This window comes from Cetorhinus maximus, chromosome 19, assembly GCF_964194155.1.
Source record: "Cetorhinus maximus chromosome 19, sCetMax3.hap1.1, whole genome shotgun sequence".
Classification (NCBI taxonomy): domain Eukaryota; kingdom Metazoa; phylum Chordata; class Chondrichthyes; order Lamniformes; family Cetorhinidae; genus Cetorhinus; species Cetorhinus maximus.
The window spans coordinates 71226450-71244170 of NC_135897.1; the positions used below are offsets into that span (position 1 = coordinate 71226450).

Consider the following 17721-nt stretch of genomic DNA (forward strand, 5'->3'; position numbering starts at 1 on the left):
AATGCAACATTACAGGTCATTGCTGCAGTTATATTGCTACATTTAGCTGCAGTCAACAGGTGTCCCAAATCGTCACCTAAATACTTAGCAAAGTCTGTTGTTGAATTATTGAGGTGTCAATAAAAATACTTAATTAGAATCATCGGCATCTGCTTTTTTGTCTTACATTTGGCCGTAAGTAAGAGTTCTCAATTGCCCCAAAGTGAAAATAACAAATTTAGTTTCATTTAGTGTCATCTGGACTCGAAACGTTAACTCTGTCCTTCTCTCCACAGATGCTTTCAGACCTGCTAAGTTTTTCCAGTAATTTTTGTTTTTGTTTCAGATTTCCAGTATCCGCAGTATTTTGCTTTTAAATTTAGTTTCAATATTGCTTACTTTATATTCAGCTCAGTTGCTACATTCAGTTGTTAAGCCCACATGCAGTCATCCTACAAGATTTCTCCTCATCCATTCAGAAAATGGGAGACTCTTTCAAGGGCTAGTATCAGCAGATTCTGTTGTTCATTAATTTTAATTGCTATGCTCACACCTGAAAAGGCTGAAATAAAATGTTTCTCCATCAACTTGTCAAGGGGTAAGGACGTTGAGGAACGAGATTTCATTTCAATTTTGTACACAAGCAATAATAAACCCAAGTCGGGAGCAAAGGGTTTTCCTGTCATTTATAGTGAAGTGGCGGCATTTCAGATGTCATGAACATTAAGGTTTGCTACCAGCACAAAGTGGTCATAGTTTTCTTGTGCTATAAATACACACGCACAAATCTGCTCTGTTACTTCACTCAAACACATGAATCATTTGACACTTTTTTTGACCATTAGCACATTCACTAATACATCAGGGAAGGAATTATACAAGGAAAACCAATAACAGTTTGTGTTTATATAGTCCCTTTAAAGTCCCAGGGTGCTCCACAGAAGCATTATAAAACAAAACTTGACACTGAGCCATAAAGCGATACTGGGGCAGATGGCCAAAAGTTTAGTCCAAAAGATAGGTTTTAAGAAGTGTCATAAAAGGAAGAAAGAGAAGCTTAGAGGTTTAAAAAGTAAATTCCGGAGCTTAGGGCCTAGGAAGCAGAAGGCACCAATGATAGAGCAATTAAAAAAGGACAGAATTAAATAACAGATATTTCAGAGTTGTGGGGCGAGAGGTGACTGCAAAGCAGCGAGGGTCAACGGTATATAGGGATTTGAAAGCAAGGATGAGGATTTTAAAATTGACAAGTTTCTTAATAGGGAGCCAATGCAGGTCAGCAACACAGGGTGAGGGGTGAATGGGACTTGGTGTGAATAAGGACGTGGACAGCAGAGTTCTGAATAGCCTCAAATTTATGGAAGGTAGAATGGGGGAGGCCATCCAGGACTGCACTGGAATAGTTGAGTGAAGGCTAGATGTAACAAAGGCATAATTGAAGGTTTCAGCAGATGAGCTGAGGTAGGGATGGAGTCAGGTGATGCTGCAGAGGTGGAAATGCGTCTTTTAAGGCAGATAATATTCCCTTTATTTCTTCGATTTATCCTCCATATACAACAGATTTATTGTGACCCAGTACTGATCCTACGGGTGGACACTGGACCACTTGATCTGATGCCAAAAAGCATGCAACTTCCAACAGCAGACAGTAAATGATACATGAATGATCTGGACACTGTTACCATCCTGGGTTCTATGTATGCCTTATGCCCCAAGATAGAAGCATTCCATCAAATTGAAGGAAGATTCAAGGATGAAGAGACCTTGTGGCTTCTAGTTTTAGTCACTCTTATGGCCACCACTTTGGGGAAAAAATGCACAGATCTCAACATATGCTGTGTTGTGTAGTAAGGGAAATAATGAGGCTTTTTTTCAGCTGGCAGCTTATGTTATTCCACTGGCAACAGCTGTAAATTTTTATTTCTACAGCTCCCAACAATTAAGGAGGGCAGCTGATTTTGTTGAAAATGTAATCTGTCACTAGGTGTTCATCATGCTGAAAATTAGCTGGTTTAGGTTTTGCTAATGCTTCATGCAAAGATCTAAAACTCATCTTCAAAGCATACTCCCTCACAAACTGACTTTGTATGCATTTGAATTATCATGCAACAATTAGAAAAAATGAAAATAATAGCATTTGCGTAGACTTCAGTTTCTGAATTGCCATTAAACTCATCAACAATAAGACTTTTTTTGGCTGAAGTATGCTGAATTTTTGGGAATGGAAAGTTTTTGAGAGCTTGATGAATATCAAATTTGATTTTTGATTAGAACTGGCCTAAAAAATGTTTAGGTAGAGACAGGCATTCAGTTCAAAGGAACGTTGGCTTTATCATTTGTCAATTCAGCAATTTTCCAAGCAGGGTTCCTTCCCCCAAAGATTCAGGGTCAAATCTACACACTGAAGTGACTCTTGCTGAGGTAAGTTTCACGATTACTATGACACTTTATGGTGTCAGGCAAGGATGATATTTGTGAATCAATTTCCTATCTGGCAATAGAGTTTACAATTACTAATGAATGACAATGTACCAGCCAACAGCATTGTTGAAACCCAAGACAATGGCTTTGTTCAAGTCCCAAGTGCCAGATTTGATAAATAATTTCTAAATTTTCCAAATATTCTAGCTACTTAACTTGTCTCAAAAAAGGACCGAGTATTACAAGAGGGAAGGAGTAACCATGCGGGCTTAGCTTGACATAAGAGATAAATACGATCAGGATATTACAACATCTTAAAAGAAAAATATGAACACAGATTTCCTTAGTATGTGGCAACTATTCCATGGAGGATAAAAACAAGAGGAGCTGATCAAAGGCCAGGACTTTACTAAATAATTATCACAGCTGTTTAGAATGCAGTTGGGCACAAGATTTACAAACAAATAATTGCAGAATAATTTTACAATTTTTCTAGTAACATCAATTATTAATCCTCTTCTGTGAAGGTCACACAAAGGACACAGAGCACAATGAAATTTGGCAACCATACTGTTTGGACTCTGACAAAAATTGACCAAAGTGAACTCAAGCCTACAACAGTAAACAGAGTCCACACTCACATGAATCAAGTGTGAGTGCCAGATCAATATCCTCACTAAATATTACATCACAGCAATGAGAAACTGTGAATTTCATTGTAATTTTTTTTTTAAAAAAGGATAATTTTGTGACAACCTTTTCAGACATTTAGAATTTACAATTGAGCTGCTTGCCCTATAATATTCAAACTGCAGGTAAATTAGCAGTTAGATCAGATTAGTTTACTGGTATATAACATGGGTGGGTGGTCAGCTCTGGCACAGGTTGAATAATTCTCCCTAGACTCTAACATGCATTGCACCCCTTCTGAACTAAGAGGTCAGACATGCAACCTATTTTCTACAACCCTCCCCAACCCCCTTGATAAGCAGGAACTGGCCACCTGGTGATTTGCAGCCCTAAACCAGGCTTTTTCTTATTCATTGACATAATGCTTTCAGTGACAACACAAATCCCTTTTTATCCCTTGGTATTTTTCGAGGAAAAAATGTTTTAGTTGTGATTATATAGGTATGCATAACACTTTACAGATGAAACTCAATACGAAAAGGGCATAGTAATATTGAGAATTTGTTACCACATTCCAGTAACTATAACTAAAACATAATACTAAATTCTTGAAAATAGAAATATTTTCAGATGATTAAATTTTATATTCATATTGATAAATACAAGTTATTCAAAATAAATACACAATATTATAAAAGAAAGTCATTTCTATATGGCTCAGCATCTGAGCTATAAAAGTCAGAAAGGCCCCAGGTTCCAACATTTAATTTCTGGATTGCACTGAGTTTACTGACTTCAGTTGGGGTGGGACGATGACAATTGGTTTCAGTGCCCATGATATTATGGGGTGGGAAGAGGAGGAAGGCCGGCAGGGGCGGGGGGGGGGGGGGGGGGGGGGGGGGGGCCAGCAGTCCCAGTAGGAGTGCCAGAAGACGACAGGCTTAGGATAACCTGGCATACCTTGGTAATTCAATAACTGCTGATATTCACCACGAAAGGTTCATGTGAATGGCCAGTTAGCAGAGGTGGTGGAAGGTTAACTATTGCCAGCAAGCAAGGACCAATTGTCTTTGTTGGGGAATGCAGGGGGTGAAATTGGAGGAAATGATTGGTAGTTGCATGAAATGCATTTTGATTTAGTACAAATTCAGGTGAATTTCTCAAGAATATCTGTAACTGGAAAATTTTCACATGGTAGATTGAGAGAATTAAAACAAAATGCGCCATCTCACCCTTTCAAGTGTGATTTCTTCATATTCATAATCTACATCTGTACCATTAACCTGTAAAAGAACCAAAGACACAAGTAAAATGCCAGTTTAGAAAAGATAATTAGACATATTGGACAAAACACAAAAACGCTTCACATCTCAATCCTTATTTTGAGGAAAGTTTTCAAATTGATTGCTCTAAATGTGATAAAATTGCAATGATTACTTGTATGGGTGTGGACTTATGTTCACAGGACACAGATTGAATTTAGCAAACTGATTGCACTCCGACCCTGTTATTACTGATTTTGGATTCTTTAGTTTAATAATGCACACAATAGTTTGGTGAAGCCTATTGATCAAGCTATACCATTAGTTTCTAAGCATAGATTATTCCTTTTTCTCGGTTTTCATGATCTGCAAGTCTGAATGAAGTACTCATGCAACAGTATGACATTTATGCCAGTCAAGTGGAAGTCACAACAGCAAGTTTCATACCAATGCGAATATGTCAGATTTTACGGCACCAGAGAACAATGTAGCCAAGTGACAAATTGCATTGTGCCCCAATTACTTTTCACTTAAATTAAAAGCAGTTGAGAAAAAAAAACATTCTGTATATTACTACAGCAATGCACAGTAACCACCTGGAAAATGTTAACCTACTCTTTTATGATAGTTACAATATAACAGTTATTAATGCTGGCAATGCTGCAAATTAGATAAGCTATACACATCACAGCAAAGGAACTTATACTTGTAGACAGCACAATTGGTCAAGGGATAGCCCAGTCTTATAAGTATCCCACCAACAAAATGCAGAGTGCAGAATCCAAGGGAGTGAGGAAAGATTCATTAAAAAAGGAAGGAGAAATAGCAATCACAAGAATTTCATGAAACTGGTTGGCTGGGAGTTTACTGAAGTTAGAACAACAAGCTTGTCATTCTAATGGAAAGGCAGCAAAACCTTATTGAGCAAAACTTGTTTTCAAGTAATGACTATTCCTCCTTTAGTACAGAGAAATTTCCAGAGTCCTAGGTAGGAATGCTGCAGATTTGCACCTACCAGGTGGAAACAGCATCTCATCCAACTCTATTTTTAGGGGTAGGTTCATAATTTCATCAGTTGGTGGTAAAATGATAAATTGGTCTTTGAAGGGGCTTTGAAGACAGCTACCAGTTGTAGAGCACTTGCAGTTTCTGCTAGGATCACCTAATGGAAAGTGTGTAGGAATTCTCCCTCCAGTCATATCTAACAATCCTACTCTGACTGTTCTTCAATGTGATCGCCACAGGAAATTATGGGAATGTACACCTGTTTCTCAACAGGCCATAAAACAGGATATTGGTCATTTTGAAGCCTTGGGACATCACTTTGTAAAGAAACCTAATTTTTGATTCGCTGAATAATTGCATACAGCCACAAAGATACAAAGCATCACTGAGAGCCACATTTATCTAATGAATCAATAGTGATGCACTGTGTTTAGCATTTCATTAAACTGGCTTTAGTGAGAATTACAGAGCCACTTTAAATGAGTCCTTTCATATCTGAATTATTCAGCAGAACAAATTAACAATAGAATTTAGAAGCAACTTGGCCTGAGCTAATGGCAACTGACCCAAAATCCAGTGTTGTGCACACTCAAGTCATTCAGAAATGATGGGAGAACCTCACTTCAGTGTTCAACTTGATATTTTCTGTATGGTGTACTGAACACAGTGAAGCACATCAAAAACACTTGCTTTATTCAGTACTACTTGACAGTAGTCCCCTCGAAGAATCTCAATATCCAAAGTATTTTTAAAAGTACATCTGATTGATAGTTGAGATGTTCATAATCAGATACCATTTAACCTTTATATCATTCTCATCTTGCAAATGCCATATTGAAAATATGAAACTTCTTTACTCAAACGAAATGCCTCAGAAGATAAAAAATATATATATATTTACACGTCACACAGGAAGCAGGGTGATAAGGATGGAAGTTTCACTGATTTTGAAGGGAAAAGATAAACTGATTAAGATAAAGCTTTATATCCCTTTCCATGCAATGAGACATTCCAGAAACAGATCTGTCTGTTCTCTCGGTAGAATGGGGTACTTCAGATGGGGGATAGGAAGCAAATGAATTAATACAGATAAACTGAAATAGATAAAGGGATGCTCCCAATAGAATTCACATTGCTGTAAATCATGCACTTATAGATGAGAAACCTAGATAACAAAAACCACACCGTGCTGGGTTTTGCTGTGGAAATAATGGGGAGGCTAACAGTGTTCACCATTCTTAAAGTGTAAATTGGATAGCAACCTCTGCCAATCACATATGCACAGTTAAAGGGGGAAACGAGGAAGCTGTTGTACTGATTTGCCAAGGTCCTCCAAAAACTTTATTATCTGTAGCTTGCCAAGAGACCTGACATTGAAATACAAGGAATAGTGTGAAGTTGCTGCACTTGCTGGAGATAAACCCAATAAATGTGCTAGAAAAATTCTGGGCTTGTCTAGTAATGCTGTGGTAAGTGTTGATTACAGCCAAACAAACTCCTTGACATTGCAAACTCACTTTTACAAGTGTGCACTTTCATTTCTTAAGCTTTTAGCTGTTGTTAGAGGTTCTAAATCAAGTTTTAAACTTTTTAAATCGCTTCGTTTTCTCAATTCCATCTTTCATTCCTTCACTATTTTGATTTCCATACGTAATTTGGCATTGAGTTAAATATTTTCATTTACACTCTATTTTTTCTTCATTTGGATTGGTTAAGGAGATACACAGTTGCTTCCCCTGTTCACATAGGTCCTAGAACTCCTGTAGAGGAGCACTGTGCCAAAATAGTTTGAACCATAGAAAGGTTACAGTGCAGAAAGAGGCCATTCAGCCCATCATTTCTGTGCCAGCCAAAGAGAGAAAAAAGAAACTAGCGTTCATTTTAATTCCACTTTCCAGCACCTGGACCATAGCCTTGCAGGTTGTGGCAATTCAGATGCAGGTCCAGATACCTTTTAAATGACTCGAGTGCTTCAACCTCAACTACCAACTTAGGCGGTAAATTCCAGACACCCACCGCCCTCTGGGTAAAAAAGTTTTTCCTCCCGTCCCCTCTAATCCTCCTAACAATCATCTTAAATCCATGCCCCCTGGTAATTGGCCCCTCAGCTAGGGGGAAACAAGTCCTTACCGTCTACCCTATCTAGGCCCCTCAATTTTGTACACCTCAAGTAGGTCACCCCTTAGCCTCCTCTGTTCAAAGGAAAACAACCCCAAACTATCCAATCTCTCATAGTTGCAATTTTCAAGTCCTGGCGGCATTCTTATAAATCTCCTCTGCACTCTCTCTCCAGAGCAATTATGTCCTTCCTGTAATGTGGTGACCAGAACTGTACACAAAATTCCAGCTATGGCCTAACCAGCATTTTATATAGTTCCATCCTTACATCCCTGCTTTTGTATTCAATACTTTGTCCAATAAAGGAAAGCATTCCAAATGCTTACTTGACCACCTTGTCCACCTGTCCTGCCATCTTTAAGGACCTGCACTCCAAGGTCTCACTTCCTCAACCCCTTTCAATAACTTCCTGTTTATTGAGTATTCCCTTGCTTTGTTGGCCTCCCCAAATGCATTACCTCACATTTTTCTGGATTGAATTCCATTTGCCATTTCTCCGCCCACTGAACCTAACCATAGATGTCATTCTGGAGTCGGCAGCTATCCTCTTCACTATCAACTACATGGCCAATTTGTGTCATCTGCAAATTTCCCAATCATGCCCTCCCACATTTAAGCCTAAATCATTAATATATACAACAAACAGCAATGGCCCCAACACTGAGCTTTATGGAACACCACTAGAAACCGTTTCCATTCACAAAAACATCCATCGACCATTACCCTTCGTTTCCTGTCACTGAGCCAATTTTGGATCAAACCTGCCATCTTCCCCTGTATCCCATCCCTGGTCAATCGTGCCTAAGTGACAGTTTATCCCGTCTCAAGAGTTGTTTCCAATAATTTGACTATCAGCGAAGTCAGACTGACCGGCATATAATTTTCTGGTCGATCCCTCACAACCTTTTCAAATAATGGCACAACATTTGCAGACCTCCAATTCTTTGGGACCTCGCCTGTATCTAGTGAGGATTGGAAAATGATCCTCAGAGCATCTGCTATTTCCTCCCTGGCTTCCTTCAACAGCCATACAGTCCATCTTGCCCTGGTGATTTATCCACCTTTAAGGATTCCAGTTTCTCCAGTACTACTTCTCTCACTATGTTTATTGTATCTAATATTTCACACTCCCCCTCTTTAACTAGAATGTCTGCTTCATCCCTTAATGAAGACAGAGACAATGTACTCATCGAGAACCCTGCCCACATCTTCTGTGTCAACCCACAAGTTATCATGTACATCTCTGATAGGCCCCATCTTTTCCATAGTTATTCTCTTGCTCTTAATGTACTGGTAAAACATCTTAGGATTTTCTTTGATTTTACCTGCCAATATTTTTTGTATCCTCTCTTTGCTTTCCTGATTTCCATTTTCACTTCACCCCTGTACTTTCTATACTCCTGTGGGCTTTCTACAGTATTAAGTCTTTTGTAACTGCCATAAACTTTCTTTTTCTGCTTTATCTTGGCCTGTATGCTTCTGGATAACCAGGGGGCTCTAGGTTTGGCAGTACTATCTTTATTCTTTGAGGCGTCATGTCTACACTATGCCCGTAGAATCTTGCCTTTGAATGCCTCCCACTGATTTGACACAGTTTTTCCTTCTAACAGCTGAATCCGGTCCACTCTCTCCAGCTCATCTCTCAGCTTTGTAAAATTTGTCTTCCCCCAATTTAGAACTTTTACTCCTGTCCTTTTCCATAATTATGCTAAATCTAACTATATTATGGTCACTATCTCCAAAATGGTCTCCCACTGCTACTTCATCCACTTGCCCAGCTTAATTTTCTAAGACTAAATCTAGAATTGTGCCCCCTCTCATTGGGCTTGTTACGTGCTGGCTAAAAAAGTTCTCTTGATTGCAGTTCAAGGATTTGTCAAGGAGCTATCACATTTTTCCTAATATTACTGCAGGATACTGTAAAGCAGATGCGCGTGTGTGTGTGTGTGTGTGTGTGTGAGAGAGAGAGAGAGTGAGAGAGAGAGACAGAGAGACAATGTGCATGCGCGTGTGGAGGGCTAATTTAATTAAACTAGAGACGATGAGATTGCAGGGTTTAAGTTATCAAAGAAGGCATTAGAAATGGAGAGAAGTAAAGCTAGGGTGAGGTTAGTAGATAGGGTGTGAATAAACTTTGCATTTTTATATCAGTGGGAAAAGTGTTTGATTTTCAAAAGGGACAAGGAAAATGTTTACAACTGGCAAGATAAATAAGGCAAGGTTATTACATTGATTTTTCCCGCATGTCTGGCCATAATGCTCACATGAAAGATTTTATATTCTGAGAAAAGTAACTTCTAAAAGGCAAGCTGAAACAATGGGATTTATATCTCTCCCTTTTTGATCTGTATTTAAAGGAGGATGGAAGGCCATGTGAGGTGTGGCCGTGTGAGATCTTCAAAGGAGACTGTATGAAACAAAAGAATTGTTCCAGTAACCAAAGTTGTGTTATAAGCCTTTGGAATTCCATTGTCCAGTGGGTGCTTGTGGTAATACTGCTGGATGACTTCATAAATTTGGAATCTATTTGGACTGTTGCCTTAAAAGGAGTGTGTAGTTGGGCATCTGGTTAAGTAGAAATTTTGGGAACTGTGATAACCGTGTAACTGTAATCTTGTGTGTGTTTAAATTTCTTTCTTCTTTGTTAATAAATGTTTTAATTTAATCTTTAAAATCTCTAAAGGTGGTAGTGGACTCATCACTTCTGACTTCAGTGCACAAGCCTTCTTGTAATAAATACAAGTTGCAAAATTGTTGTGATAGCGTGACCAAGTTTCCCTTGTGGATTTAGTCAGACAGGCAAATACCACCTGCCATATCATAACAAATTTTGGGCCCTCTGTGCCCTTCATTCATATGCCAATTGATATTAGGGTAGTTGAAGTCCCCAACAATTACTGCCCTATTGTTTTTGCACTCAGAAATCTGTCTACATATTTGCTTTTCTAACTCCCTTCCACTATTTGGGGGGGTCTAGTGCAAAATCCCATAGGAAATATGTGGGCAAGTGGATGTGAAAAGAATGGTAACAATCATTTTGAAAATATCCATGTATAAAATAAAACTCTTGCAACTTTGAACACAAGATTTTATTCCCTTAGATTATCTAACGGGAGTTTCACTATTGTTACAAAAATTAGGTTTATAAAATGGTTATGTTTTAGCACTGTGTCTTTAATTTAGGGTAAGATAAAGAGGCCATGCGACATGTTCTGATCTCTGCCTGATAACAGGCTTGGGTGGTGTAACTGTTAAAGATTGAAGGGAGGCTCAGATTATTTTGCTGGGAAGGTGGTGCAAGGTTTGCACATTTGGAGACAATAGCACAGAATCTGTGCCTACTGTGGTCAGACTGTTTGTTAACACCTTCCTCGGACTTTAAAGGCCACGTTAGGCTGTTAAACAGTTATGTTTTAAAATGTCTATCTGATTCCAGGATAAGGTTGGACTCTAAAGGATAGCTAATCAGCATTGCTACCTGGATACAAGTCCCATGTGATTCATGTTGCCAGAGATAGTCCTTGAGAAGAGAGGGTTTCTAAGGTATCCCTGAAATTCTCAGACAAAGATCAGTCTGCCAGGATTCAGGAAAGAGAGAGCAGCTAGAGGCCAAAAGTCTCTATGGGTCACTGCGCAAGAATACAGGTGGGAGCTCATGCTTGGATTGAAAAGATCAAATTGGTGAGGGTTTAGAATGAAGTGGGAAGATTTGCCTAGCCTTAACAACTGGGAGAATCTCCAGGGAAGACTCTCAACATGAAGGACAGTTCTGGGGGTTAAAAAGGTACCAGACGGAGTAAGGAAGAAAATGGAAGTAAACCCTCTGCAGCCAAAAATCACTCTGGGCTAGTTCCAAGAAAATTGAATTCCTACTTGAAGGGCAATGCAAAGTACTCCTGTGAAGTGTGTTTTCCAGTTGTGTTAAAAGTAAAAGGGGAATGCTGCTCTGTAGTTTAAAGTATAAGCTGCCTACAAAAGTAGCATTTAGTTAATGGTGCTTTAAGTTTGTTTGTTACAAAAGTCTTAAAATGTGAAATCTTGCTATGTCATCCTTTCAGCTATTAGTTGCAAGTTTGAATTTCTTTTTCTAAAGTTCACGGTCTGTACAGAGATCATAACACTTTTGATAGTCAACTATTGAGAACGAGATCTAAATCTAAATTCAACCTGTTCTCAGCTCTCTTGGGTAAGGTATTACAAAATCCAATCTTGTATTTTTCAAACAATTACTGATTTTCAAACATTACCTTGGCAGAAATATGTAGATATAGATACACATGCTGCAGTTTTTGAGGTAGATGGATTATGAAAATCGCCCCTGAAAGCTGGGTCGAGGTAGCTGAAGGTTCTGTTACCAATTGCGTGGTGATTGTACGGAGGAGTTACATGGCTTGAGATTGTACAGGCAAGGTGCAGCAAGGAATGATGTGTAGATGACCACAAAGAACTTACTGTATTGGGAGACAAGAAGCCATTAGGCCATTGAGGAGAGAGGGAGTTGGCAAGCTGAACTTAGTACAGGACATGAGACTTCTTTCATAAGTTGGAACTTATTGACAATAGGGGACCAGGAGAGAGCGCACTTTGGATTAATCAAGTCTGGAGGTGAGGAGAGAGGAGGTGATTCTGTTGTGGTGGAATTGTGACTTGAAGTGAAGTTGGCAATGCTGTGGAAGTAGTAATAAAGAACTCTTGGAGAGAAGTAAAATGTGAGGTTTCAAGGCCAGTTCTGGGTTTATCAAGTCAGCTAGTATGGGAGGGAGGGAAATAAGCGAGAAAAGTTGAGTAGTCAAGGGAGTTTCAAATTTAGAGGGATATTTTGAATAAAGTCCTAAATTTAAATTTACACAGATATTTGACAAAGAAAACTGAAAATTACTTGCAGTTTTTGCCAAATTTTACAATCCTATGTTCAAAGATTTATTAATTTTGATTTCACAGATTACTACATTTCGTATCCATCCCTAGCTGCTGAGGTGATAGGCTGCCTTCTCAAAATTTCATAGCAATTTCATACGTGTAAATGCAGTACACAAGGGAGATATTTATCAAACTGCAGTGACCAAAGAAAATACTATAAAAATCTATTGCTGCAGTATGTTGCAATGTATGATTAATGTCACTTTACTGGAACAGCAGTTGACAAAACTGTACAATGATGCTTGCTAAAGAATTAAATTGTTCCCCATTCCCTATGGGGTGAAAACCTTAATTTTTAACAATAAATTCTGGCAAGGCTGGCATTAATTACCCATCTGTAGGTATCCTGAGAAGGTAGCAGTAGGCCCCCTTCTTGTGCAAATATTATAGAACAAAACCAAATTTATTAGATACTCAACTTAAACCTGTGGTTGGGGGGGGGCGGTGGGGGGGTTGGTTTTAAAAATTAATAGTCTTTTTTTGCTTTTCTAAAAATAAACTATTAAGCTTTTAATAAAAAGCATCAAGGGCAAATGAAGGGGAGGCAGTGGGTGGAGCTAAAATTTGTTCATCTGAATTGGCATGCAGCTGTAAGGTTGTGTCAGAAAGTAGAGTGTCTTTGGGAGATATTTAAATTAGCCAAGATAGGAGGTACCGTAGCTGCAGGGTGAACAATAAAAGGCATGAGCATAATTCCTTTCTCAATTAATGCTTACGTATTAGAAATAAAATGCTGGAACTACATGCATGCACTAAAGGATTTAGATATTTTAGGCATCTCAATGTTGGTTGGATCAGAAAGATAGTTGAAAGCATACAAGGATCATGAAGCAAATAGCTTGGGTCACAAGGAAAGGTGGGAGGTGCAGATTTATATGTAAAGGAGGGCATAAGTGTGTCATAGGGGAAGAATAGTGGTAAGCAGAAAGGGGTTAAAATGGTTTTGGGGAGCTGGCCCAAAGTCAACAGTCATCACATTATGGGCTTCCAGACACCAGATTGAGCAAGGTAAGAAAGTGATCAATAGGAAAAGCAGAAGTGTAATGTTTTGAGGGATTTTAACTATTTGTTCATTAATTTATCTGTTTTAGAGCAGCCAAGTTAAGTGAAGAGTGAGCTATTTGTTCACAATGTCCATTATGTTAGAGTCTAGAGAGCAATTCGTTGGATTACTATTAAACATTAAACCAATTTTTTTTTATTCTTTCATGGAATTAGAATGTCATTGGCAAGGCCAGCAATTGTTGCCTATCCTTAACTGCCCTTGAGAAGGTGATGTTATCCAATCGCCATGTGGGTGACCATCTGGGCACCTGGTTGCAATTTCACAATTAGAGCTAATTTCTTTCAGCAGCTGAGTGAACCCCTCACGATGGCCACAAATGTTGCAACCAGTCTGAGAAATTATGTAGCTGCAAGAAACTCATGTTTGTAAATCTGTGTGTATTTCTTAGTAGCCTGTTTCAAAGCTTAGCCTGACAGGTCACTTCTTTAGGTGACACATGATATAGAAGAAATCAAATAAATCAGTAAAAATAGAGCATGAATAAAATTATATCTGGAACAAGACAGTCATTTTTTTTTATTCGTTCCTAGGATGTGGGTAGCTACGCCAGCATTTATTGCCCATCCATTCAGAGAGCCAGATAAGGACAGCAGATTTGCTTCCCTAAAGGACATTAGTGAGCCAGATGATTTTTTTTATGGTAATGATTTCACAGTCATTATCTTTCAATTAGGCTTTTAATTCCAGATTTTTTATTGAATTCAAATTTCACCATTCTCCATGGTGGGATTCAAACCCAGGTCCCCAGAACCTGGGTCTCTGGAAGACTAGTCCAGTGACAATACCACTATGCCACCACCTCCCCATCTGTAAAATGTGCACAAACAGCAGGCACAAACAAACAGGGAGAAGTTTTAGTGGTAAGATCAAGAAAATTATTAGAGAATGAAGTGGATCAGATTTCTCCATGCACCATGGAATTATGCAGGCTATACAGCACAGAAACAGGCCATTTGGCCCAGATATTGCAGGTGTTTATGCTCCATTCAAGCCTTCTCCAATCTTTCGCCATTGAAACTTATCATTCTAACACTCGATTCCATTTTCCCTCAAATGCTCGTCCGGTTTCCCCTTAAATGAATCTATACCATTTGCTTCAGTCACTCCATGTGGTAGCGAGTTCCACATTCTCACCACTCTTTGGGTAAAGACATTAGTTCTGAATTCTCTATTGGATTTCTGAGTGACTATCTTATATTGTTAGCCTCTGGTTAGGCTTTTCCCCAATACTGGAAACATTCTCTCTATATCCTCACTATCAAAACCTTTCGTAATTTTAAAGACCTCTATCAGGTCACTCCTCAGCCCTTTTTTTAAAAAAAAAGAGACACAAGTCTGTTAATCTTTTCCTGATATGTTTACCCATTTCATTTATCATTCTTCGAAATTTTCTCTGGACCTCTCTGGGGCCAACTTACCAAGATTTGATACAGGTTTAGCATAACTTCTCCACCTTTCAATTCTATCCCTCTAGAAATAAAGCCTAGTGCTTGGTTTGCTTTATGGCCTTGTTAACCCGTGGTGCAACTTTTGGTGATTGGTATATTTGTACATAGAGATCTCTTTGTTCCTTTGCCCCACCTAGTCTTACACCAGTCCAGTTAACTGATTCCAGCATGGGACTTTGGATCTCATCTCAGGAGAAGTCAAATCTCAGGGTGGCTTCTATCAGCCAAGCCCTTTTTTCATCTTTGAAGCCTACTAACCTTCATACATCCAATTTCTGCCAAAGCAGGACAATGGAACTCAATCATTTCTAGGTGCCTACATCAAGCCATGAAAAAATACACAGCCTGCATCATTCCCCATTGTTTGTCTAGAACTAAAACGGCAGCACAATCTGAGTAACTCTCCTGTTTGAGACAGGCAAGTGGCAGTTGGGCTGTGGGTTTCTCCACTGAAGAGATCAGTTTTACTTCTTTACCCTAATTTGTGGGGTGTGTACTGTCTATTCAGTTTTTGACACCATTTTGTACACGAGCTGAAAACTGACCAAGTAACTTGGGATTTTAATTCAAATCATTCGCTTCGGGAGCCAATTGCAAAATTGCTCTCAAGTTACTAGGCCACCAACATTCATGTCACTTCACTATTTAAGAAAGGTGAAAAGGGGAAACCAAGGATTTATAGAGCCGTTAGCCTAGCATCTGTTGTTGAGAAATTGCTTCGTTTTATAATTAAGGATGGGGCGACTGAACACCTTGAATGTTTTCAGCCAATCATAGAAAGCCAGCGTGGATTTCCAAGAAAGTCATGCTGGACAAATCTGATGGAATTTTTTGAAGAGGTGATTAAAGTACTGAACAGGGAAATGTCTACAGATGTTGCCTATATGGACTTCCAGAAGGCGTTTAATAAAATCCCTCATAAGAGACTGTTAACGAAGGTGAAGTTCATAGAATTGAAAGCAAATTGTTGATCTTGAGGAAATTGGTTAAGTGGCCAAAGACAGAACAGCAATAACACCTAGCACAAAGGAAAATGATTGTGGTTATTGGAAGCCGATCATCTCAGCCCCACAACATGGCCACAGGAGTTCCTCAGGGTAGTGTCCTCGGCCCAACCATCTCCAGCTGCTTCATCAATTACCTTCCCTCCATCATAAGGTCAGAAGTGGGAATGTTGACTGATGAGTGTCCAGTATCCAGTACCACTGGCAATTCCTCAGATACTGTGGCAGCCCAGGTCCATAGGCAGCAAGACTTGGGCAACATTCAGGCTTGGGCTGTTAAGTGGCAAGTAATATTTGCGCCACACAAGTGCCAGACAATGGCCACCTATAACAAGAGAGAATCTAACCATCTCCCCTTCACATTCAAGGGCATTACCATTGCTGAATACTCCACTATCAACACCCTGGGGGTTACCCAACCAGAAACTTAACTGGTCCAACTTTGGCTATAAGAGCAGGTCAGAGGTTGGGAATGCTGCAATGAGTGACCTACCTCCTGAGTCCCCAAGCCCTATCTACCATAATATACAAAGCTCTAAGTCATGATAATGATGGAATATTCTCACTTGCCTGGATGAGTGCAGCTCCAACAACACTCAAGAAGCTCAATGTCATCCAAGGCAAAGCAGCCTGCTTGATCAGCACCTCATCCCCACCTTAAACATTCATTCCCTCCACCACCAACACAGTGGCAGTCATACCATTTACAAAAAATGCACCACAGCAACGAACCAAGCCTCGTTCAACAGCACCTTCCAAACCCATGATCTCTACCACCTAGAAGGACATGGGAACACCATTACCTGTAAGTTCTCCTCCAAGCCACACAGCATCCTGACTTGGAACTATAACACTGATCCTTCACTGCTGTTGTGTCAAATCCTGAAGCTCCATTCCTAACACCACCTGGTGCACCCACATAGACTGCAGTGGTTCAAGGCAGTGATTCACCATCGCCTTCTCAAGGACTAATAATTGTTGGCCTAGCCAGCAACACCCGCACCCTCTGAAAGAATATTTTAAAAAGGCAGATACTCTAATTGGCAGAATGTGAATGGTGATGTGTCACACGAATCTGTGTTGGGGCCTTAACTAGTCACCATATTTAGGATGGAACAGAAAGCCAAATATTCCAACAACAAAAATAGGTGGCATAGTTAGTAGTGTTAATGGAAGCATAACATTGCAATGAGATATTGATAGATTAAGTGACTCTGCAAAACCATGGCAAATGGATTTTAATGTAGACAAGTGCAAGGTCATCTACTTTGGACCTAACAAGAATAGAACAAGGTATTTTCTAACTGGTGAAAAGCTAGGAACAGTGGAGGTCCAAGGAGACTTTGGATCTGGGTACGGATTAAAACGTGAGGAACAAATAAAGAAAATAATTGAAAAGGCTAATGGAATGCTAGCTTTTAAATCTCGAGGATTAAAATACAAGGGGCATCTCACAGAAGAATAAAATCATGAATATGGCAATCCCCTCAAAGGAAAATCTCCCAAGTATGTTGGCACTCAACAAGCTGAGATGACTTCACCATCTCAGCCATATTTGGAGGATGGAAGATGGAAGTATAGCCAAGGATTTTGTGTATGGTGAGATAGCTGGAGCCAGAACACCAGTAGGATGCCCAAAGGTTGGCTTCAAGGATACTTGAGAGTGTGACACGAGGCCCTAAGAAACAGATTTTCACACCTGGGAAACACTAGCTGACAACAGAGGGGATTGGCGACATCACCTGTGGGCTGGAGTGCACCGTGGTAACAGGTACCAACACCAAAAACAATATACAATGACACCTGATGTTTGGCACTTGTGGCAGAACATGCCTTTCATGAATTGGTCTCTTCAGTCACCAGCAAAA

General features: G+C 39.5%; 1 protein-coding gene across 17 annotated transcripts in view; it reads right to left on the minus strand.

Moving 5' to 3' along the window:
* LOC144693906 (disks large homolog 1) overlaps window positions 1–17721 on the minus strand; it is a 412000-nt gene that overhangs the window by 155682 nt on the left and 238597 nt on the right. For all 17 annotated transcript variants that reach the window (XM_078564096.1, XM_078564108.1, XM_078564107.1 and 14 more), the window contains one exon: window positions 4263–4313. In XM_078564096.1, coding sequence (XP_078420222.1) covers window positions 4263–4313 — 51 coding nt within the window. The remainder of the gene's footprint in view (window positions 1–4262; window positions 4314–17721) is intronic.